This window comes from Lacerta agilis, chromosome 1, assembly GCF_009819535.1.
Source record: "Lacerta agilis isolate rLacAgi1 chromosome 1, rLacAgi1.pri, whole genome shotgun sequence".
Classification (NCBI taxonomy): Eukaryota; Metazoa; Chordata; class Lepidosauria; order Squamata; family Lacertidae; genus Lacerta; species Lacerta agilis.
The window spans coordinates 45,691,354-45,714,150 of NC_046312.1; the positions used below are offsets into that span (position 1 = coordinate 45,691,354).

Here is a 22,797-nt window from a genome sequence, read left to right on the forward strand (position 1 = left end):
TTGTCCCCAATCTCTTCCCTAATGAAGTCTACTAAGGAAACAGTGAGACGAGGGAGGAGAAAGCTAGCAGGCAGCGCCACCCTCTGGCCTGGCTGTAACTAAGAAAAACAGATTGAGATTAGCAGGGCAGCATTCCCATTTGCCCTAATGGACAAGACTCTGTTGGTCATTAATGGTTTTAAATACGGAGAATTGTTTTATCCACCATTTCTGCCTCTGTTGCATTTTGCCAGTGCTTCAGTTTTATTGTGCGATTGTTGTAAACTGATCTGAGTGACGTGTAGACATCAGAAAGGTGGGGTAAAATGATTTAGAAGTGGGAGGAGTGGAGAAGGGTCTAGGGGCTCTAAGTCAAAAAGGTGTGAAGAATGAGGCAAGCAACCCTCCACTGCAGTCTATTAAAAGTCAAAGGCAAGAAACTGAAAAGTTTCAAGGCTAGATGGCTCAGTTGGTTAGAGCATGGTGCTGATCATGCCAAGGTTGCAGGTTCAATCCCCGTATGGGACAGCTGCATGTTCCTGCATTGCAGGAGGGTGGACTAAGATGATCCTCAGGGTCCCTTCCAACTCTACAATTCTATGATCTATGATCTATGATCTCTAAGACTAGAAATGTGGAACCTGTGGCCCTCCAGATTCTGTTGGACCACAACTCCCATCGCACCTGACCATTGGCCATGTTGACAGGGGTGGATGGGAGTTAAGAGCCCAACAATGCCTGGAGGGCCACAGGTTCCCTATCCCTGTTCTTCTTTAGGATCCTGGCAAAGGTGGTACACTGCACTGGAAGCAGAGAGACACCCTTTCCAAACCTCGCAGAAGCAGCAGCACCCATAGTAGGTTACGGGACAGCTTGCATCTATTCCTTCCCTTTTCCAGTAGTTCCTGTCTTTGAAACATTAATTACAACATTAAGACTCCTTGGGTGTCATCTAGTGACTCACTGACATTAGGTTCCTTTTAGCACCAGAATCAAGTAGAATTTTGTACTCTGAAGGGAAGGGAAGACACAGAGAGGGATGGAGGAGGAACACTGTAAGAAGGGAATTGAAAAATATACGTGCTTAGACATCTCTCAGGGCCTATGAAAGAAATTCTGTTTCTCTCGTTATCTTGATGAGAACATTCACTTTTGCTCAAAAACAATACTCATTCATCTAATGAATTTAAACAGTGGGAAAGAGGAAAAAGAGGTAGAGTAGTTTTGAAGGAAACAGTCGGAGTTTTCATCAGGAATAGCTAAAACAGATAATTCAAAAATGGGTAGTACTCATGTGTCTGGATCCAAACCTGTTAATGCAACAAACATAGGCACTTCTGCCCATGCATGTGAGCAATGATTTATTGACTTCCTTCCCTTGTTTCAGATAGGGTTCCACAAGGAACTCAAGTTTTGCAAATTTGATATGCACTGATTTGATCCGCACCTCCCACACTGATTTGTGGATTAGAACAGAGCTATTTGGTTCTGCTCCTCTCCAAATGCTGCAACACAACTCTTAGCTAATTACAAAAACATATTAAAAAAGTATAAAACGTGTCTAAAGCTCATACTTGGGAGAGAAAAGGAGCTTTGTATCCTTAAAGAAAATGTTCACAATGTGTGTTTAAATGTGCTGATTTTCAGGCAGGTTGGCTTTTTAAAATATCAAATTATATGTGAAAATAAGACAAAAGGTATTTATGAGTGAACAGATGGGAAAGTGACATAGGCCCTAAAGAGACAGATTTGCCCATTCCTCTTTGTGGCCCTCAAAAGTCACTTAAAGTGCCCAAGGGACTCATTGGAGGGGCATCTGTTGTGGCAGGGAGCTGCAGAAATATGGGTGACCTTACCAAGCACTTAACAGAATTTCCACTCCAATTAATGAAGTTTGGCACCAAACCAAAGAGAAGAAAACAAAGCAGCTGGTGTATCATTTCTTTAAAACTAAGATTTATTCAACAATGTTAAAATGCGCAGAAATGTTGACACTCCTATCAAATATTAATGGTGAACACAAATAGCTGGTAGCACAGTTTTTATTTCTTTTCTTTTTTAAAAACCCAATTAAATTCCCTAGAATGTATAAATAACGGTTAGACCTCACAGCACCCTGTGAGGTTAGTTAAGATTCATGTAGCCATTCCCCCCTTTCCATTGCAAGGCAGCTTGTTTCAATTTATTTACAGTATTTGTATGCAGCCCAATATCAGTGTTCAGGGGGCAGCATGCAGCAACAAAACACTAAAATACAGTATCAATGAAACAATAAAACAGCAGCATAAAAATGTCAGCAGCGACCAGTAAAACAGTACAAGATGCACAGCATCACTAAAAGTACACTGCAGATCTGAAATTAATTGCATTAAGAGGCAAAGATTTAAAAAGCCTGGGTAAATAAAAATGGTCTTCCTCCCGCACCAAAGAGTGTAAAGGTGACAGAATCTGATCAGACTGAGAGCCAGTACAAGCCTGGCAAACCTCAAGTATCAGGAGTTTTAAAATCATATCAATGAACTATCAGTCCAGATGCTGGACTAAGCAACTGAAGAAAAGTCTTATTTTTAGTTCTAGCTCTAGGGAGCTAATTGTGGCAAGCAGAAAAGACCCTAAGGGTATTAGGATTCCCCTCACAGAACTACAATTCCCAGAGTTCCCTGGGAAGAGGGACTGATCATTAAACCACTCTGGCAATTGTAACTGTGAAAGGAATGGGATCTCTTAACAAACTACTGTTCTTTGGGAGAAGACATGACTGCTTAAAGTAGTATGATACTGCAGATGAGGCCTCAGCCACTTAACTTCTCAGGATTCATATGCCACAGTGATTCTTGGTTAATAAGATAGCAGTCGGTTGTTGTTTAATTTTGCAGTAAGTTTTAGTAACAATCTCCTCTTCCATGTGTCTGGAATAGGGATGGACAGACCTGTCAATCTCAGTTCTCTCAGATTAATATTTCTCCAATCTTAAAATCAGTTTGACGCGTTTCCACAGCAATTGGTGGGTTTATTTTTTTAAACGGCGTGAAAATTGATCAGCGTTGATCCTCACACACAGACATTCTTGTATATAGTTTTGACCAATGCACATTTCCCCCGGCAAATATAATCATTTTTCTGCACACTTTCCCCTGATATATGTGTTTCTGTAAACATTGTTTGGCTGGAGAGCAGCTTCTCAAAATTCAGTGAGCTGTGCATTTTGAAGGCTGGCTATGTTTTGGATCTCGTAATGTTCTGGAAAGTTCAAGCTTAGGTAGGTTCACATTTAAATACGAATTGAATTTCAACACCTTCCAGAAGTCAAGGTAGAGATCTTGCTTCAGACTAGGGATGAGAAATTCATTCAGTTCACCTTTAAAGGGGAACCCACCTAATTTGCACTTTCTGAAACAGCGTGAGAACCAAAATAGCAACGCACTTGCTGGGAAGCTAGCAGACTGGCTCCACCATAGAGAAAAAGTGGCTATGAGATGCTGTTAAGGCAGTTTGCACCTAGTATTTGCCAGTATTTCTTACTTGGGTAATAGAATGAGGGACAGAAAAACAAAACATCCACATGCCTCAGTCTTTCAATAAAGGAGTGGTCTTCTCGAAACTGCCTGTGGCTTAGTCAGGAATTCCTGAACAGTCCTTTCCCTTCCCCTGGTGTCACTGGTCAAGTGAGTGCTTGAGCCTGGACAGATGGGAACTTGAAAAGCTCTTGTTTGGGATGAAATTCAAGCACTCAACAGCTTCAAATACACCTTGTGCTGTAACACCACCAGTCTGACATTATCTTCTATTGCTTTTTCCAGTTACCACAAAGGTAAAGTTAAAATAGGCTTACTGCAGTCTGCTGAGGAGACCGGGACCAGAGGGAACACACTTGTTACTTTAAAACAGTATTCATTGCCACCATGACATCCTTCGTGATCCTGGAAGTCCCTCCCTGACAAAAATCTGGCTACAGTAGCCTTTGTGTAACAATGCAGCACAGAAACAAAGGGTTCAAATAGTACTGTACTTAAAATTTATTCAGAACTTTAAAAAGATGTTTTAACCATTTCTCATGGTTTTGCCGATTTCCTAAGCGACAGGCAATCTGAGCAGGATCCTGCACATCCAGTATTGGTGCATAATGGAAAACAAAGAGCCCCAGTTTATTTCCCAAGTATATTTCCCGTCACCTTCTTAGTGTATTAATCCTCATTACGCTTCAAGAGAGTTCGACCTGGAGATCCTCCCCATATTTTTGGATCAGCTTCTCATGATTGTGACTGACAGACCACTGCGTCGGGAGGTACCTGGGCTTCATAACGTCCAAGAAGTGTTGTCGCCAGCGCCTCTCCAGCTGCATGAGGGAGCGAAGGCCCCCGCGGGAAAAACACTGTACCACTTTTAGGCCATGTGGCATGTAGCTCTCGTTACAAATCCTGAAAGGGCATAAAGAAAATGTGGATTCAGATACAAGGACAGGACCCTGTGGAATTCCAAACCACACACAGGCCTGTTACATTTTGGCCTCCTGTGTGCACTTTATAAAATTATCTGTAACACGAGCAGGCTGGGGACAAACAAACAGAAGCCTTGAGAGGGTGTTGCAAAGAAACAGGCAGAAATGAGAAGTGCTGTGGCTCTCCATCACCCCTGCAACCTAGACACAGAACTGTCAGCAAGCTAAGTTTCCGACGGTACCTGGTTTCCAGTCCAGCTGCTTCCTGCAGCATCTCCGGGGAAACGGTCACAGAGTCAAAGTAGTCCTTGATCACCTGTAGCAACTCCTCCCTCCTGGCATTGGGAAGACTGTCTGCATTCAAGAGAGCCCTGGCGCCTGAGCGGACCTGCCTGCGGATGGGGTCTTCCAGGAGGCGGATGCCCTCCTCGCAACCAATGGGGGCACCAAACTCCTCAGCCAGCTGCTGCTTGAGATGGTTGTCATAGTAATTGGAGATGGCATGGCAGGAAGTGCAGAGGAGAAGCACGTCATGGGAGTTGTGGTCCTTCATCAGGATGGGGAAGTGCCTCCGGTACTCATGAGGAACTATGTTCTTCCTGTTGAGGAAACAGCAGCGGTTGCCAACAGTCAGCTCTGAGCTTGCAACAACCCAGTGACAACCTGATCTAATGTGGTATCCTAGCTTGCTCATCCCCGATTCCTCATCCCTAAGGCAGTTAATGACACAAAAAGTCAGTATACAGAGCAGCAAAACACAATAAAATGAGCAAAGCGATAAAAAGGTAGGGTATACCGTACATGTTTAAATTTTGAAGAAGTGTTTTTCAGGGTCCACAAACATGCTTGGTTCTAGTTACATTAAAGCAAATGCAAATAAAAGCCCTTGCCACGGGTACCTTGGTTTAATCAGGATTGGGCATGGGGTAGGAATCCCAGACAAGGGGAAGAGGATGGAGTTGGAGCAGATGAGGGTCAGGAAGGTGGGCACCTGGAGGTGAAGAATGCAGGTCCTCCTCCTTTTTACTCTAGATGTCAGGGCTGGGGAAGCACAGCCATCAGATCTCGCCGCCACCCCTCCTGTGCAGCAGAGAGGCTCATTAGGAATGGAGAGGATTCTGTCCAGCTAGGGATGAGCTGAAGAAACAGGAGCTCAGGACCATCTTGGTAGGTGGAATCAGTTTTAACCACCCAGGAGGAGTTGTGCTGGTGCACATGTAGGACACGAGTCCCATAAGTGAGCACGCCACACCTCATCTGAGAGAGGTGTGTCAAACATTGAGACATCTTTGTAGTTCCTATTCAGTTATGAATCTCTTGTCTTGCTCACGTACCCCGAACTCTTGACTCGTGAACCTTGTGTTTGCTTCTGAGCCCATACTGCTATTAGCCTGAGTAAAGATCTCTTCCTTACCCCGAAGGAAGTGCCACTGTTGTGTTGTGGGACAGGAGCCTGGCAACCCTCGGCAGACCTTCCCTGACCAACATGGGGAAGGCCGGAGACTGAGTGGGCAGGAAGAGGTGTATGAGGGCACTGGGGGATAGGGCACTGAGTGCACCCCTGCCCCAATAAACAGATCCTTTTTTAAAATGATTTTTATTGATTTTGTAAAATTTATAACAAAGATAATATCATGAAACATTTTAACAAAATATAGTTTTAGGGGGAGGAAAGGAAAGGGGGGAAAAGAACTAATAACCTTTTATGGGCCTTGGCCTCTAGTGGTGAAATCCACCTAGGTGTTTTCCTTAGTCTTTGTATCTCATCCACACATTGTACAATGACTTTCTAATTATGATTTTGAAAGCCGCTATGCGCCTTTACCTTGTTATACCATAAGTATGCATGCCATCCAAATACATTGTCAAAACCTTCCAAGTCTAAAAGGTCAGTATTATCCAACAGAAACCATTCTTTAAGCCAGCAGAAGGCAGCAGCTTCAAAGTAAATTTTTAGATCTGGCAGGGAGAAGCCCCCTCTTTCCTTTGCATCTGTTAAAAGTTTATATTTAATTATTGGTTTCTTCCCCTGCCAGATGAATCTTGATAACATTTTCTGCCACTCCTTAAAACAACCTTATCAATAATAGGTAGAACTTGGAATAAAAATAACATTCTTGGCAATACATTCATCTTATCAACTGATATCCGTCCCATAAGTGACAACTTAAAATTTGATCCAATATCAATGTCTCTCTTGATTTCATTCCACAATTTAACATAATTATCCTTATATAAATTCAATTTTTAAAGTCATATTCACACCAAGGTATTTCACCTTTTAAACAAATTTTAGACCAGTACTCTCTTCTATTCTAGTGATCTCTTCAGCCGTAAGGTTTTTACCTAACACTTTGGTTTTACTCTTGTTCACTTTAAAACCTGCAGGCTGTCCAAATTCATGTATTAAATCCAGTGCTTTATGTGCACTGGATTCTGGGTCCTGTAATGTCAGCACTAAGTCATCAGCAAAGGCTTTCAATTTATACTGTTTTGACCCTACCCCAAAACCTTTGACTTCATCTTTTTCTCTTAACATATTCAGCAATACCTCCAGGACCGAGATAAATAAGAGGGGGGAAGTGGGCACCCTTGCCTGGTTCCTTTTTCTATTCTAAGTTCATCAGATATCACATTGTTCACAATAAGTTTTGCTTTTTGTTCCGAATAAATTGCTTCTATAGCATTTATAAAGTTTTGGCCGACCTCAATAATATCCAAATTTTGCTTCAAAAAACTCCAAGAAACATTGTCGAAGGCTTTCTCTGCGTCAATGAACATCAAAATAGCTTTACAATCCTTCTTTGCCTCCAACAATTCTAAAATGTCAACAATGTTCTTAACATTATCTTTCATGTGTCTCCCAGGTAGGAAACCTGCCTGGTCTTTACCTATATACTCACTCAGAACTATCTTCAATCTTCTTGCCAAAATACTGGCAAAAAATTTATAATCCACATTGAACAAAGAAATTGGTCTGTAATTCTTAACTTGTCGTCGGTCCGTATCAGGTTTCGGAATCAAAGTGATGAAAGCTTCTTTCCAGGTTTCGGGTACTTACCCCCCCCAAAAAAATCTTATTGCAAACATCCGTTAAAGGTTGAATTAACCAGTCCTTCAAAGTTTTATAATACTTTGCTGTTAAGCCATCCGGTCCTGGAGCCTTGCCTATTTCCATTTGTCCAATAGCCAATTCAACTTCCCATCTCTATATTAGGTTGTTGAGTAGGGTCTTTTTATCTGTGGGAATTTTCTGCTGTCCTCTCATTTCCAGAATTTTTTTTCATCTTTTCCTTGTCCTCCTTTTCTCTTTTGTACAGTTTTTTATAGAATTTCTGAAAGTTTTTTCTAATCTCTGCGGGGTTCTCAATAGGTTTTCCATCGACCTCAATTTGAGTTATTGTGTTTTGTTTCTTTTTTAATTGCCAAGCAAGCAATTTTCCACATTTGCAGATTCAAAAGATCTTTGCTTCATCATTTTAACTTTCCATTCAATTTCCTGATTGATAATTTTAGAAAACTGAACTTGCAGGGCCTTGATTTCCTTTTGAATTTGCTGATCTTTTGGATTACGTCTTAATTTTTTCTCTTTTTCCTTCAACTGAATCAGAATATTTTCTTTCTTATCATTCTGGGTCCTCTTCCTAATTGAATTTTGCTGAATTAGGAACCCTCTCATCACTGCTTTACTTGCGTCCCATACGACCCTCACATCTTATCTTCTTTCATATTGATATCAAAATAAACCTTTAGGGTCTTTTGGGCCTTCTCCACAGTCTGTTAATTCCTAAATAAAGCATCATTCATTCTCCATCTAAAGGATCTATGCAGAGATGTTTTTTATTCCAACGTGACCGGATTGTGATCAGAACATGTTTTTGGGAGGATTTGTGTCTTAATTGCTCTTGGTACAAGATCTTTGGTTATCTAGATATAGTCGAGATGACTGAACGATCTATTTGCTTCTGAATAGAAACTGAAGTCTTTTTCTAATAGGTTTCTCAGTCTCCAGATATCCACTAAGTCAAAATTATCAACCATATCGAAAAAAGTCTTTGGTAATCTTCCATCATTTGAAATCTTTTGTCTTTGAGTTCTGTCCATCAGTGTGGAGACCACTCCATTCAAATCTCCCAGAAGTAATATTTTATAGTCCAGATAATCCAGCAATCTTGTTTCCAAGTCCTTATAAAATCCTGCTTTTCCATCATTCAGTGCATAGATTCCCACAATTAAAAGTCTTTCGCCATGTGCTGTAACTTCCACAGCCACAATTCTTCCTTCGTCATCCTTAAAAATCAATTTTGGATCAAGTCTCTCACCACACCTCTCTTCTTCACAATATCTGAAGAAATGAACTCTTGGCCCAGCCGTTTATTTTGCAGAATTTTCCTGCAGTTTCTGATTACATGTGTTTCTTGTAGACATATTCTGTCCAAGTTCTGCTTCAATAAAACATGCTGCACCTATTGTCTTTTAGGTCTTAAGTTCAAACCATGAACATTCCATGGAAGTGTCTTTAATGCCATTTTGTACTAAGGTTGTGAAGAAAAGTAGTAGTGGAATTAGTTTGCTGCTACTTCTGGCTTCGGTAATTCAAAGTCTTTTGGATGTCTTATCGAGAAAGATTCTCATCTCTTCAGGTGTCTTAATTCTGTGTTTCCTTTCCTGAAATTTGAAGGAAAGTCCTTGAGGGAATCCCCAGCGAAATGGGATTCCCTTATGTCTCAGAGCCTGGGTAAGGTCCTGATAATTCTTTCATGTGTCGAGGAAGCATTTTTGGAACCTCTTTATAGAGGATCACTGGTTGTTCTTGAATTCTGAGGTTCTTCTTATAATGTAATCCTAAGATTGTGTCTCTCTGTTCTTTGGCTTTAAATACTATCAGACAGTCGTTTGGAGTCTTGGCTTCTCTCTTCCTTCTAGCTCCGTATCTGAAAGCATTCATGATCCACGAGCCCAACTCTTCCTTCTCCAGCTCCCACCAGGCAGCCAGTTCCTCAGTCAGACAGTCCTTCAGATTTTCTGTCTGTCCTTCAGGCACTCCTCTCAATCTCAAATGGGTCTCTTTTTCTCGCATCTGAAGAAATCCAAAATTTGTTCCTGTGTCTTCTGCAAATCCAAGGATCTGGTGTTCCCTTTCACTTCCTCTTCCTCTAGGACTTTAACTCTCACCCCCCAAGCTCGAGACGTCTCTCTTAACCTGTTGAACTTCTTCTCTCAGCTCTCCAAATGACTTCTTAAAATCATCAAGTTGTGATTTAATTGTCACTTGTCTGTGGCTTTTAATTGAGAACATCCAGCAATTTCTGCCTTTAACTCTGTAATGAGATTTTGTAACATTTCCACAATATGCTCAGATCCTTTAGAATCCTTCCTGGTCCACAGGCTTTCCAGTCATCTTTCAAGGTCAACCTCTAGATAACAGCCTTGTAATGCAGGAAGTGTTAATGAAAACAAAACTTCATGAGTAATGCAGTAGTTCCAATACTTGCCACCGGGGTGCTATTCTAAATTACAGCAACAATGCGCCACAGAGCAGTACTTTTCAAAGTCACTTTTTGCAGAGGAGAAACCTTTCCCACATCAGTTTGTAGGATTAACGAAGAAATATAAAATCCAAAGTGCTTTTTCTACTATGTAGACTTTGCAGGTAAAAAATAACTCCAAACTGTAAAGCGAAAGTGATTCTTTCCAGTTGCAGTGGTGCCTCACAAGACGAAATTAATTCGTTCTGCGAGTGCTGTCGTTTAGCGAAAATTTCGTCTTGCGAAGCACGGACGGGGGAAGCGCGGTTTGATGGGAAAAAGCGAAAAAAAATTGTCTTGCGAGTCGCGCCCATAGGAAAATTCGTCTTGCGAGTCACCCTTTCGTTAGCGAATGCCTTTCGTCTAGCGAGTTTTTCGTCTAGCGAGGCATTCGTCTTGTGAGGTACCACTGTAGCTACAATGTAACATTTAAAAAATGGAGTCTTGCCATTCCAACTGCCCCCCCCCCCCGCTGTCAGGGTTAGAGCATTCAAAAGTTAAAATCTTCTCTTTGCAGGGTTAGAAAGTAAATAGAGTAATTCCCCCCTCCCTGCCATAAAAGGGGGGGGGGTTAGAGTCCAAATAGTTTCAGACTAGGAAACTTTTAATTTAGATCAAAGTCCAAAGGCTTCCGCTCTAAATGTTGCTGCCTCCGATCTATTCCAACTGCAGGAGACCGACCTCCATTATTTTAACTCTCCTGCTTCGCCAATTCTTTCAAATTTGCATCCCAAAAGCCGATACTCACAGTTCATTAAAGGCTTTTCTTGAATTTTGGAAGAATGACTACTGGCTCCCACCAGGAGACGAAGCTTCACTCTTTGAAGTTAGCAGTAAATCCCAGCGCCCTCGCCGCTGACCCACTCGCTCTCGGGGCTCTTAGAAAAAGAACTTTACCGGGGAGGGGGGAGTCATTTGGGCATCTGCTGGATCCAAGCTCCCAGAACACTCGATCTGGGGTTTCTGAGGGGATCCGCAGCGCTTTTGCGATGTCCCCCGACTTCAAAGGGCTGCAAATTCTTCTGCTGAAGAATTTCCCCTCCTGATGGCATCGTGATTATCCGGAAGTCTCATAAACAGTTTCAGCAAACACCTGATCCCCTTTCAGCCTCTAGTATTTTGCTCTACCAGAATTGAATGCCTTCCCTGGATTACTGGAGAACTCACCGAATATAAGACTCTCTTTTGCCACACACAACACAAAGGTTCTCTTTGACAGTCAAGTAATAATCCGCTTTAGATTCAGGGCGCCCAGAAGGTTCAAACTGTAGCTTCACAATAAATGGGTCCGTGCTCACTAACTCTGTAATGGCAAAAAAAAGGATGTTAAAATGTTTAATTTCTGCTTACGTGCCTTCTCTAAATAATGGGTTGCACAAAATAATAATGAATGTCTGAAGATGAATGCTTAGCAGTGGCAGGGTGTGGTGTATGTGGCAAATCTTGTTTTCCAAGCCAACATCTTCAGCCTCTGCATCTGTTTCAGTGTGGTCCAGCTTTAGCCCACAAACCTCTAGTTGCCTTTCTGATACCTTTCATCCCTCACTTCCTTCATCCAAACTGAGGGATCTAGATCCCACGTCGGAGGAAGAGAAACAAAAGAAGATAGAAGGGCATGTGGCCAGGACTGGGTTATGAAGTGAAGGAGCGCACACTGTGGTGAGCCTCAGATAAGCAACTTGATAAATTTTAATTGGAATGGATGGGAAGAGCATCTGCACCCCAAGAGACTGTCCGACAGATATGGCCCAAATGTTGACACACATTAAATAGTGGGCTGTTTTCCATATGTAGCTGAGCTTCTAACTCACCATAACATTGGCCATAAAGCTCAATGTTGCTGACTAGTAAAATAACAGGTTCACAAACCTCCAATGCCTTTGTCAAGGTACCACTGAGCCTTCATGCGATCACAAGTGCATAGAGGCTGCCCGTCTGGTGCATGTAAGAAGCAATTGTCATACAAGGGAGATTTCCTGCAAAAACAAATGGATGTCACAGAGAAGAAAGTTTAACGTACATTGCCCAAAATATACAGTGGTAGTACCTTAATACTTCTGCTTATTGCACACAAGTTCACATGTAATAAAGGTAAATAATACTGTCACCTCAGTCTTTGGATTTACAAGGAAGCAAGACCTACTAATTTCAACAGGATTTCCTTCCAAGGAAGACTGCAATTTTATGCACACTTACTATGAAGTAAGTCCGACTGAACCTTTGAGTAAACTTTCACAACATCAGCCTGCAAGTAGATGGCCCTTCCCCTTAGCAGGCAGGCATGCTCATTGCCACCACTAACAAGCTGGAGAAGGGCTGCAGCTCAGTGGCAGACCACCTGCTTTCCATGCAGAAGGTCCCTAGTTCAATCTCCATCGTCTGCAGGTAAGGCTAAGGATGTCCTTAATCTAAAATTCTGGAGAGCCATTGCCAGTCAGTGCAGCCAATACCAAGCAGATTCTGATTGGGTACGAAGACAGCATCCTACGTTCATAAGTTAACCTGTAGGGAAAACTTAATTTTTAACTGGTGCCAAATGTCCAGTAGTTAGTGAAAAACTATACAAAGCTGCATACAGTTTTACCTAACAGAATATCCAATGCCCAACGGCTTTCGCTTGTACTTTCGAGGATCCTTTGATTGTTGGTTCACAGGGGACTGTCCATCATTTACTGACTTTGGAATGTTTCTTTTCTTCTTTGGGCCTCCTGTGTTTCCGTCATCTCCAAAGCTACTCCTGTTTATTCCTTTGAAAGGTACATCTGCCAAACCCTGACACATCTTAAGGACTTTTTCCCAACCAGGAAGAAGAGCATATTTACAGCCTGCTGGAAGGAAGGGCAAGTTCAGCAGGTGGAGGAACAGAGCTACTGACACCTGGGCATCCCTGGCAGCATAAGCAACCTGAAGAGGAAAAGCAAGAACTCTGTGTTATAGTATGCAGGGGTGATTCCAGTATTCAAGAAGGCCCAAGAGGAACAATTCCAAACATGACAATAATGAATGCAGGTTAATAAGATAAGGAAATTAAGTTCCCTTATTCTCCTTAGAACCCCCACACTAAAGAGTCAATACCAAAGCTCCATGAAGCTAAGGTAAAACTGACTTCCAACAGTGTAAGAAAGCACTGTTTCCATTCTGCTGCAGTTCGTCTTCCACCAAAAACTACACTATTTGCCTCGCTGTCTGCTGTTGAAAAATTATGTAACTTATGTAATAAATTATGTACATTAGGTTGTCACTACGTTATTGCACACCATTCATTTCAGTGTAAAGGAAATGCAATTCAGATTGGGTGGGGAGGAACATAACCAATTACATATCAATTGTGGACTGAAAGCAACATCATCAACTATTGATTGTATTCACTGGATTGATTTCTGTTCTGGGCAAACAAGCAAACACCAGCAATTTCCACTCCCATTTCTGTTTTCACTACAATTTTCTGACATCCCTCCTTGCAACACAGCCACAACTGCTCCCGGCCTTCATTTATACCCTCCGTTGTGGCAGCTCCTTATGCCACTCTTTCTCAGTTTTTACGTCTTCAGATCCTGGCTTAAGCAATGCAGTCCTAATTCAAATCAGTATATATATATATATATATATATATATATATATATATATATATATATATATATATATTAGAATCCTTAAGATGTGCTTCAGCCCTCCTCATATCTGTTTCCTGCAAAGCCTTGCTCCCCTTCTCCCACAGGAAAAATGAGACATTCCAACAGCCACAGTGAATGACTGCAGAACTACTGTGAGCTGCCTTGGTGACAAGACTCTACAACCACTAACTACTACCAGTGCCGTGATGAAAAACCAAACCTGTTCTGCAGTCAGTTCTTCTACTTCCCAGTTGCTGCAGCGCAGGTGAAAAGACTTGTCAAGTGGGTAGCTGAGGATCTTCTCAGAAAGAGCTTTGAGGCTGAGTCCATTTTGGGGAAGGACCTTACTTTAGGTTTTGTAAATGGGAGAAAGAAGAGTTATTTTTTTACACAGAAAAACTAAATGACTTCAGAACAGAATGATGCATATGTTTTTGCAACCACTATATGAAAGTGCCATCTGTGTCTAGAACTTTCTTGGCCAAGTGTAACCACTCACTGCTTAATCTGGGGATTTGACATCTAAATTGTCAATGTTATTAACATGGAAGTTTTTTCACAACTGCAGTTACTTGAAAAAAGTAGGGTAGCTGTATATAAAACAAATACAATTATTAAAGAAGAAAAAGCAGGTGAACTTCCCTTATGTATATACGAGTTTTCTATCCCACCTTTCTTGTGCCAGTGCACTAACATCATGGAAAACTAGAGCTAAATATTTAGGGATATGGTTGGATGTTAATACGAATAATATTTCAGGGATAAATCATAGCAAATTCATGACAAATTTAGTGAGTAATTTCTGATTGACATGACCCATATCATGGATGGGCAGAACATTGTACAGTTTGTTTTTATTTATAAATATATTCTTAATTGCTGCTGTCTCCAATCTGGATGCTTGGCAATGACTTTAGTAAAAACAACATCAACACACCCACCCTGGAGATTTATATTGCAATCTTAGGTATGATTACTTGGAAGTAAGTCCCTCTCAGTTTAGCATGCCTTGCTCTTCTATAAAAATGTTTAGGAACGCAGCCTTAAGATCTAAAACATCTTCCGAACTAGAAATAACAGGAGGTATTTCTCAAAGCTCTAATAGTAAATATATCAAATGTGACTACATTGGTCAGAAAGAGAACTGTGGCTCTAAGGAGAAATAGGGGAAATATGCAGGACAACCTATTTTATAAGCTTAATGGGGTCTATATTGGGAGGAGTATGTGTTGGCAGAATTCGAGGAAAATATTTTCAAAATACAGTATCCGTGGTATATAGGGTGACCCTTTATGCATAGACAAAAAAGTGGCCAGATAGGACACAACTTTCCATTTGTTATCTCTCTCTGTCTCCCTTATAGTGGGAAAGACTGTGATCAGGAGGCCTAAGGGCCCACTCAGTCTGCTGCCCTGATGCCTTTCAACTAGAAGACTGTCCTCAGAAAAACAGGGCACATGCCCAGCAGAGTAGTATTCTATACATCAGCAAATGTGAGAGGCTTGGAGGAGAAAGATCCCAGGCAAGAGCTGGGAGGGGATACTACCTTCTGCGGGTGGTAAGGGCTAAGATCTACCTTTAAAAGAGGACTCTGTATTCTACTTGTACTTTTCTTAGCTGTTTTTCTTATTCTTTTTTATTTGCATTAGTTTTCTATATTGTATTATGTATTATGAAAATCTTAACCCCTGCCCCCCATAATGGAGGGGGTGACAAACTATCAAGGAACAATTACTGCCCTACTAGGGCAGTTCATAAAAACTTTAAAAAAAAATGCCTGCTCCAAAGGTCTTATCTTACTATACTAGGGATTATATAGCTATTTATGAAATTTCATGTATATCGGTTAATATCTTGACCCTCCTCCACCAAAATAGCTGTTTACTTGGCTGTTTTCCTATGTCATGAAGGCTGAAATTTCAGTTCAGTGGAGCACTACTGTTCCCAAGCCTAACCCTGTGGAAAGCCATCTAATTAGACTTCAATTTGATTTTGAGATGTTTTTCGGAGGTAATTTAATTATTGTTTGATTTTATACCAGTGTTATGTATCTGATGTTAGCCACCCTGAGCCCAACTTCAGCCGGGGAGGGTGGGATATAAATAAAAGTTTTTATTATTATTATTACTTGTTATTATTCCTTTGTAAGAAAATATGAAATAGCGTAAAACCATTTTTGCGGGGGGGGGGGTAATCAATGGGGGTTGACAAGAAATTTTCCACACCGGGTACCACCTGACCTTCCTACGCCTCTGCTGCCCCCCAAAATGTGGCAGATTTATAAATTGGGTCATGATTTTTCCCATATCTCCCAGGCATGCCTACTTATTAATCTGTTTTGGAGAATGATTGATATATAAGCTAAGTATAAGTGTGATAGTTATAACTTTAAAAAAAAAACTGAGCCCAAAGTACCGTATTTTTCGCTCCATAGGGCGCACTGGACCATAGGGCGCACCTCGTTTTTAGAGGAGGAAACAAGAAAAAAAAAATTTCTGGTTTTCCTCCTCTAAAAGCCCTGGGTTTTTTTAGGGTCAGCTAAACGTTTTGCAGCTTTTTTTGCAAAGGGAAAAGCCCTGGTTTTTTGAGGATCAGCTAAAAGTTTTGCAGCTTTTTTTGCAAAGGGAAAAACCCTGTTTTTTTAGGATCAGCTAAAAGTTTTGCAGTTTTTTTGCAAAGGGGGAAAAGCAAAGAGGAAAAGCTCTGTTTTTATGGGGTTTATCTCACATTTCTGCAGCTTCTAAAGGAAAGGGAGCCTTTTCTACAGTTTCCAGACAGATAATCTAATCAGCCAGTCACATGTCGCTGGGGAAACAAACAACCTCCCTCTGCAGCACATTCAATAAAGGAGGCCTGGGCAAGAGGGCGGGGCTGAAAGGGAGCCGGGGACTCTTATCTCTCTCCCAATCTTTTGCTGATCAGCTGCTGAGCGGGGTCCTTTCAACACCCCCTTTTCTCTTTGTAAAATAAAAAGCACGATCCTCTTTTGGCCCCTGGGCAATTCAGCTCCAGGGACCACCATTCGCTCCATAAGATGCACAGATATTTCCCCTTACTTTTTAGGAGGAAAAAAGTGCGTCTTATGGAGCGAAAAATACGGTAGTTTTGTAATATTCTCTGAAGGATATAGTGCCAGAGACTAATTTAGAATTCATTACTAATTAATATAACTACAGTCAAGTTAACTTATCAACTACAGCCAAGTATCACAAGTAATTGGAAAAGAGGTAATGCTCCCCCTGTTTTGGAGTGCGAGCATATGGCATGTTGCTGTGATGCCGAAGATAATTGGCAGAGCGATCCTAACAGACCTGCTGACTGCAGGCAGTTAGGATGGAGAGGAGGGGTTTCTTAGCTGGCTGGAGAACCATGTCTGTCACAGAGGTCACTGTTATACCTGCTGCTCCTGCCAGCAGTAACTGCCCCCAAAATGTGGCATTGTTGGGGATAAATGTAAAGATGCTATAACAACCGTTTGTTTTTCCCCTTTTTTGGGAGTTGTGTGCAAGATGTGATTAATGAATTTTATATGAATTACATATAATGAATTCTGGGGGGAAACCATGCTAGCATCCTTCTCTAGTAATCATCATTAAAAATAAAATAAAAAAATGTGAAAACACAATTCCATCTTACCACCAGTGCATGCATACACACACACACACACACACAAAATTTTCTTGCAAGGATACATACTTCTGTCTTACGGCTAGATACCGAAGGTCCACGCTCCCTTTCACTGTTACACTGTAGCCATGAAGTAACTTGCAAGCATCTTCCCAACACCCTACCCCAACTTTCAGGATGCTACCATCTGCCAGAATGTCCAGCAAAGTCTTTGGAAGAACCTGTCCACCTCTGGTCAGCTGGGGCAAGCGAAGAATAATGCAAAAACCACTGTAAACAGCCAGTTGCAAGAGAGACACAGGCGGATACTTCTTCCCTTTGACTGAGACCTTGAAAAAATAAAAAGATCATTTCTGGATTATATATATATATGCCATAACAGAACAGAAGTACAGAGTTATTTTTAAAAAGCTTTTTGGCTATCTAGAGCAAGCCTACTGGGAACATTATGCATTTTCAGTCAATATTTCTTGCCTATCCTAATGTGAATTAATACAGGTTGCATCACCAGTTGTTAAATTTGCAAACTGACTCTGGGCTCTAAGACTGCTAAACACTACACCTTGTGAAGCACACAGCCTTCCCCTAACTACAATAATGTATGGGGCTGGTGATGAACAAGCTCAGAAGCACTCCCATATTCAGACAGTAACATCATGCATTAGCCATTACCGGTATTACAGTCGTACTTCAGAAGTGGAATGGAATCCGTTCTGGAAGTCCGTTATACTTCCAAAACCTTCAGAAACCAAGGCGCGGCTTCCGACTGGTTTCCAATTGTGCAGGCATGCCGGAAACAACAGTGAAAGCCGCGCTGGACATTCAGCGTCCCAAAAAATTCGAAAACCGGAACACTCACTTCTGGTTTTCGATCGTTTGGGAGCCGGAACATTTGACTCCCAAGACATTTGGGAGCCAAGGTACGACTGTATTGTGTTTCAGAACCCTTAGGCTAAAATCCTAGCCAGCAGCTAGTAGTTCTTTTATTCTGGTGAGCCACTGATCTAGTGCCATAAATCTATTATACTTTTTGTCTTTATAGATTAGTTATATTTTAAGTGTCTGCCATAAAACATGTGTTGTGGTGTATTTTTTAAAAAAAAACACCAAAGGGACCTAGACAAGTGCATCCTTTTTAACATCAGTAATAACAATGCAATTGCATTGGTAACCTCAAGACTGGACTATTGTAATGTGGTTGTCAATCATCTGTTTCTGCCCTAAGATGTTAAAGGAACAGACCTTCCCATCGTTTATGACTTACCCACTCACAGTCAATTCCAAGGACTGGACAACACACCAACACTTTCTGAATAAAGGGTTCCAATTCATTCCACTGCTCTGCCTCAGAAATTACCACCACTTCTGCCCCAAGAATCTTCTCCACCCAGGAGATTGTGGCGGAAGAATGGAGCGAGAGAAAATTCTCTTCCGAGGGGTCTTCCTTTTCTCCTTCTTGGACTGCTCTTCCTAGGTTACGTGCAACGCAATATTTTTGTTTCTGACGCCGGATGACTTTCCAGAAAATCAGGCCTCCTGCTGCAATGCCCAACAGGGAGGCCACAGTAACAGCAATGGTTGTTTGTCTTGGCATCTTTCATTCCCCATACATCTTCACCTACAGAAAAAATGGCATTATTTAGAGTTACCTTGTAACCTCCAAACAAAAGAAATAGCTCTGCACTTGGTTGTGGAAACCCAGATTTTATTTTTATTTTTGAGGTTTTTTTCAGATTTACAATTAAACCTTTTTCCATACTATATACTGTACCATAATTCTGTTTGACTTCCCACCCCTGCATTTCATGACAGTTCTTTTTTATAACTTGTTTAACTGCATATATATTAATTCCTTCACCCAATTTTCCACACTCTATTATCTTTCATATTATCAACTGTGGGTCACAAAAGTACTCCCTACCTGGAATTTATATTTGATTTATATTTATATTTTGTAAATATTCCCCTAGGTACTCCCACTCCCACCTCGTCAATTTGCCATCTTGATTTCTTATTTTAGATGTCATACTGGCAAACTCTGCATAGTCAGCTAGTTTGTATATCCATTGTTCTTCCCCTGGGATCTCTGTTTCCAATATCTTGCATATACTATCCTTGCTGCTGCTGTTGCATATAAAAATAAGTTCATTCCCAATTACACCTAGAATACTTCTGGTTTCTTGGGAAAGGTAAATTTAAAGATTTTCTGTAACTCATTGTACACCATCTCCCAAAATTCTTTTGCCTATTTACATTTCCACCATAGACGAATAAAGGAACCCTCTACCTCCAGATATTTCCAACACATTTTTTATTTTTATTTTTGGTACATTTTAGCCAGTTTGACCAGTGTCAAATACCATCTATACTGCATTTTGGACATATTTTCTCTTATTTGGTAACATGCCAAAAAGTTCATCACTGAATTCTATAATTTTCCCCACTCAACAATCTCAATATTATGCCCAATATCAATAGCCCATTTTTATCGTTGCCCCCTTAAAAAGTTCATTTTTAGTCTCCCACCCTAACAATAGTTTATACAGTGGTGCCCCGCTAGACGAATGCCCCGCTAGACGAAAAACTCGCTAGACGAACAGCATTCGCTAGCGGAAGGCTGCCCCGCAAGACGAAAATGTCAATGGGGCTGCCTCGCAAGACGGAAAAAAAAAAATTTCATTGCGAAAACCTCTGCTCTGCATTGCCGCTTCGCTAGACGAAAAATTCGCTCTACGAAGACACTCGTAGAACGAATTATTTTCGTCTAGCGGGGCACCACTGTATATTTTAGATTGGTTTTGTATTAGGCCCCAAAATCACTTTTTCAAATTCTGATCCTTCTTGCACAAATCCTCTGGAAACCCCTTTTAGAATCCAAGGGAAATGACAGTTAGGAGGGAGGAAAGAAGGAAGGAAGAGCAAACACAATGGGTTTAAGATAGAAAATAGCAATTTTTTAAAGGACTGCTTGGGAGACTGCTCCAGAGTTTTAGCTTTGTCACTCTGTGCTTCCCATGTGGTGGGATGTAATAAATGTAATAAATATTTTCTCAATGCCGATTTGTGTCTTCGTTGAGCAGAGTGGCTTCAGTTTCCATTGTAACAATTTTGAGTGGCGGAGAGACTGCCACTCCATTACAACTGATCAAACTTCCTTATGTTTGTAAATCTTAATAGACTCAAGGTAATTAGCTTCCCAGTCAGACAGTTTCACTACAAGAGCTACCGACTGTTTTATTTCACCATTAATGTTTCTTAAATGGAGTTAATGGGCAGTAAGGTGAGCTTTGCAAAAGGCAAGCGTTCAGATCACCTTATAAGACCTCCCTCCCTCAGAGTTTTAATGCAGGGACTTCTTTTTTGTATCTGTATAGTGCTTAGTTGCTTACTGTTTGTGGGCACTTTGTGTTGCATAATACGTTCTTTATAAAATAATAATAATAATAATAATAATAATAATAATAATAATAATAATCCGAACACACATATAGCGTTTGCATGACAGTTAACAGATAACAGCAAATAATAATAATAATAATAATATAGGTAACAGTTTAATCTCTCCCTCTACACCGTGAAACTTTGTTGAAGCTGAGAGAGGTAAGAAAGGCGATTGGTGAGTAAAGATCGCATAATATTCTTTACTTGGAGAATGGGATGCTCCTTGATGAATCAGGACTAGGTTCAGAGATCGCAAAAGGAGCAGGAGGGTGCGGCTTCCTTCATAATATCCCAGCTCCACTCGAGTAGACCCGATTTGTCTAAAGCCCCCTTTGTATCTTGAGGGTTTTTTTTATACAGTAGCTATTAGCATTCTTAGGGCTACAGTCGCAGGCAGAAGCAAAGAGCTCCACCAACCTCTGAACGATATTATAACAGAGAATCTTTAGGAAAGAAAAATACCACTCGACGAGGAAATCAAGCGCAACCATCTCACGGCGATTTCCCCCCCCCCCCGCCAGACCCAACAATCTCGCCTTTTTTATCCTCCCCAAGGGCTGAACCTTTCAATAAACCCGTATCTACTATCAACAAAAGACACGTGCATGTTACCTGCTTCTGTTGCGTGGGGCAGGAACTCCTTCTCCGTGGTCTGCGCGCTTCCCGGAGCCAGCTCGTAAGCGCACGCTTCCGTCCTTCGGGGAGAGGAAACGTACACGTGTGTTGCCGGAGCTTCCAGGAACGCTGGGAGTCGCCATGTTGTACGGCAATTGTGACTCTGTGGTTGCATCTGTCTGGGCTTCCGGGCTGGTTAAAAGAATATCGCCTGGTGGGCGAAGTTCTTAAAACCAGGCCAGCCTTTACTAGAGAACAAGTGCGGTTGGGATTCGCTGCGTGTGTTTCTTGCGCGGGCTGTGCAATCCTATACACGCGTTAAATGTGCTTCGGATCGCACTAACCGAGCTTTTAGAATGAGTGCGGAAAGGGAAGGTCCTACTCAAGCAGCCCGATCCTATCACGGTTTGTTTAAAACGAAGTTAATTGCGACGGGGTTCAAAGGAAGCGCCCATAGGATTGCATCCTTGCATCTCAGTTTATAGCAAAAAATAAAAAAATAAAAATCGCCCTTTGTGCCTGGAACTCATAACTATCTCTGCTGAGGCAACATGTTGGAAACTGTTGCCGTGCGTATTTCCTTCATAATTTTTTTTAAATGTGTGTTTGTTGGTGATTTTGTTTTAATGTAGATCCCTGTCCAGAAGGCAGGAGTTCCCCAACTATCAAATTAGCAGGTTGCACTACTGATAATGATTACATCACGGAACAGCAGAAGGTAGACTGGTATCTGGTACAGAATTTTTTTAAAGTATTTTTTATTAACGATTTCTTGATTTACAAAAGTATGTGCAATGTCTCTCTCTCATATTTTTTACATGTATCATTTTTACAAATCAGTTTCATTTGTTGAGACATTGGGAAGAAAAAGGGAAAGAGGTGGACAGGGGTGGGAGGATCAATCCAATCACTTTATTTCCGCTTTAAGCTCATATAAAACAATACAAAGACAAATACACACATTAAATTTAAAAATTAATGACAATAAAAGCCTTAATAAGGATACAAAATTAAATATGGGAATTATAAGGAAATTTCAGTGGGAGGATATTTGAATGAATTGTAGACCAGCAGGATTCAGACCCTGGCCCTCTTCTAAATTAGGCTGCAAAAATGGAGAGAATGGGGCTGGGGATATTTTTGTATGACAGGACTGTGACCTCCATTATGATACTGACAACCAATTTCTGGGTCCTCAGTGACAACCTGATCAAGAGCATCTCTGTTTTGCTCCTGGCTCTTGTTGACCTTAATAACAGAACAAGGAGCAAGTAATCAAAATAGGGGTTCAGAGAGCAGAGCTGGCCCCTGTGCCAAATCTAGCCAGAAGGTTGCTGCCTGGTTCTTCATTTAGTTGCCAAGCCAGAGTGAGACAGAAGTGCCTGTACCATAGAGCTTCCTGGGAAGCTACTGTTGGGAAGAGGGTGGAGCTTTGGTCTCCTGTGAGATAATAATGTATACACAGGAACATATTATTCCAGTATGTATTAATTTATCAGGAAAAAGTACTAACCTCATATTCTGTACTCCAAGACATAAATACGGATTAACCAGA

The 22,797-nt window shown here is 41.2% G+C and overlaps 1 protein-coding gene across 2 annotated transcripts; it reads right to left on the reverse strand.

The window, feature by feature from the left end:
- Positions 1–1,913: 1,913 nt before the first annotated feature.
- EXD2 (exonuclease 3'-5' domain containing 2) lies at positions 1,914–21,353 on the reverse strand. 2 transcript variants are annotated; one of them, XM_033146989.1, is made up of 9 exons: positions 21,240–21,353; positions 18,451–18,804; positions 17,256–17,515; positions 13,780–13,906; positions 12,530–12,849; positions 11,815–11,921; positions 11,113–11,248; positions 4,660–5,016; positions 1,914–4,397 (listed from the first exon to the last, which is right to left on the reverse strand). In XM_033146989.1, exons 2-9 carry the CDS (start codon positions 18,778–18,780, stop codon positions 4,181–4,183), a joined length of 1,854 nt encoding a protein of 617 aa, XP_033002880.1. In that variant the 5' UTR covers positions 18,781–18,804; positions 21,240–21,353; the 3' UTR covers positions 1,914–4,180. The 2 variants fall into 2 exon arrangements, with proteins under 2 accessions (XP_033002880.1, XP_033002889.1); XM_033146998.1 differs by lacking the exon at positions 21,240–21,353 and having other exon boundaries at positions 18,459–18,594.
- Between the last annotated feature and the right edge of the window lie 1,444 nt (positions 21,354–22,797).

Bases quoted from the DNA above. Each gene is read 5' to 3' on its own strand.
- EXD2 (XM_033146989.1), bottom strand. From the start codon at position 18,780: ATGCCAAGACAAACAACCATTGCTGTTACTGTGGCCTCCCTGTTGGGC. The intron at 13,907-17,255 runs GTATGTATCCTT...CAAAACCTAAAG, and splicing joins TATCTAGCCGTAAGACAGAA to TAAGGTCCTTCCCCAAAATG. The intron at 12,850-13,779 runs GTTTGGTTTTTC...TTTCCTCTTCAG, and splicing joins AAGAACTGACTGCAGAACAG to GTTGCTTATGCTGCCAGGGA.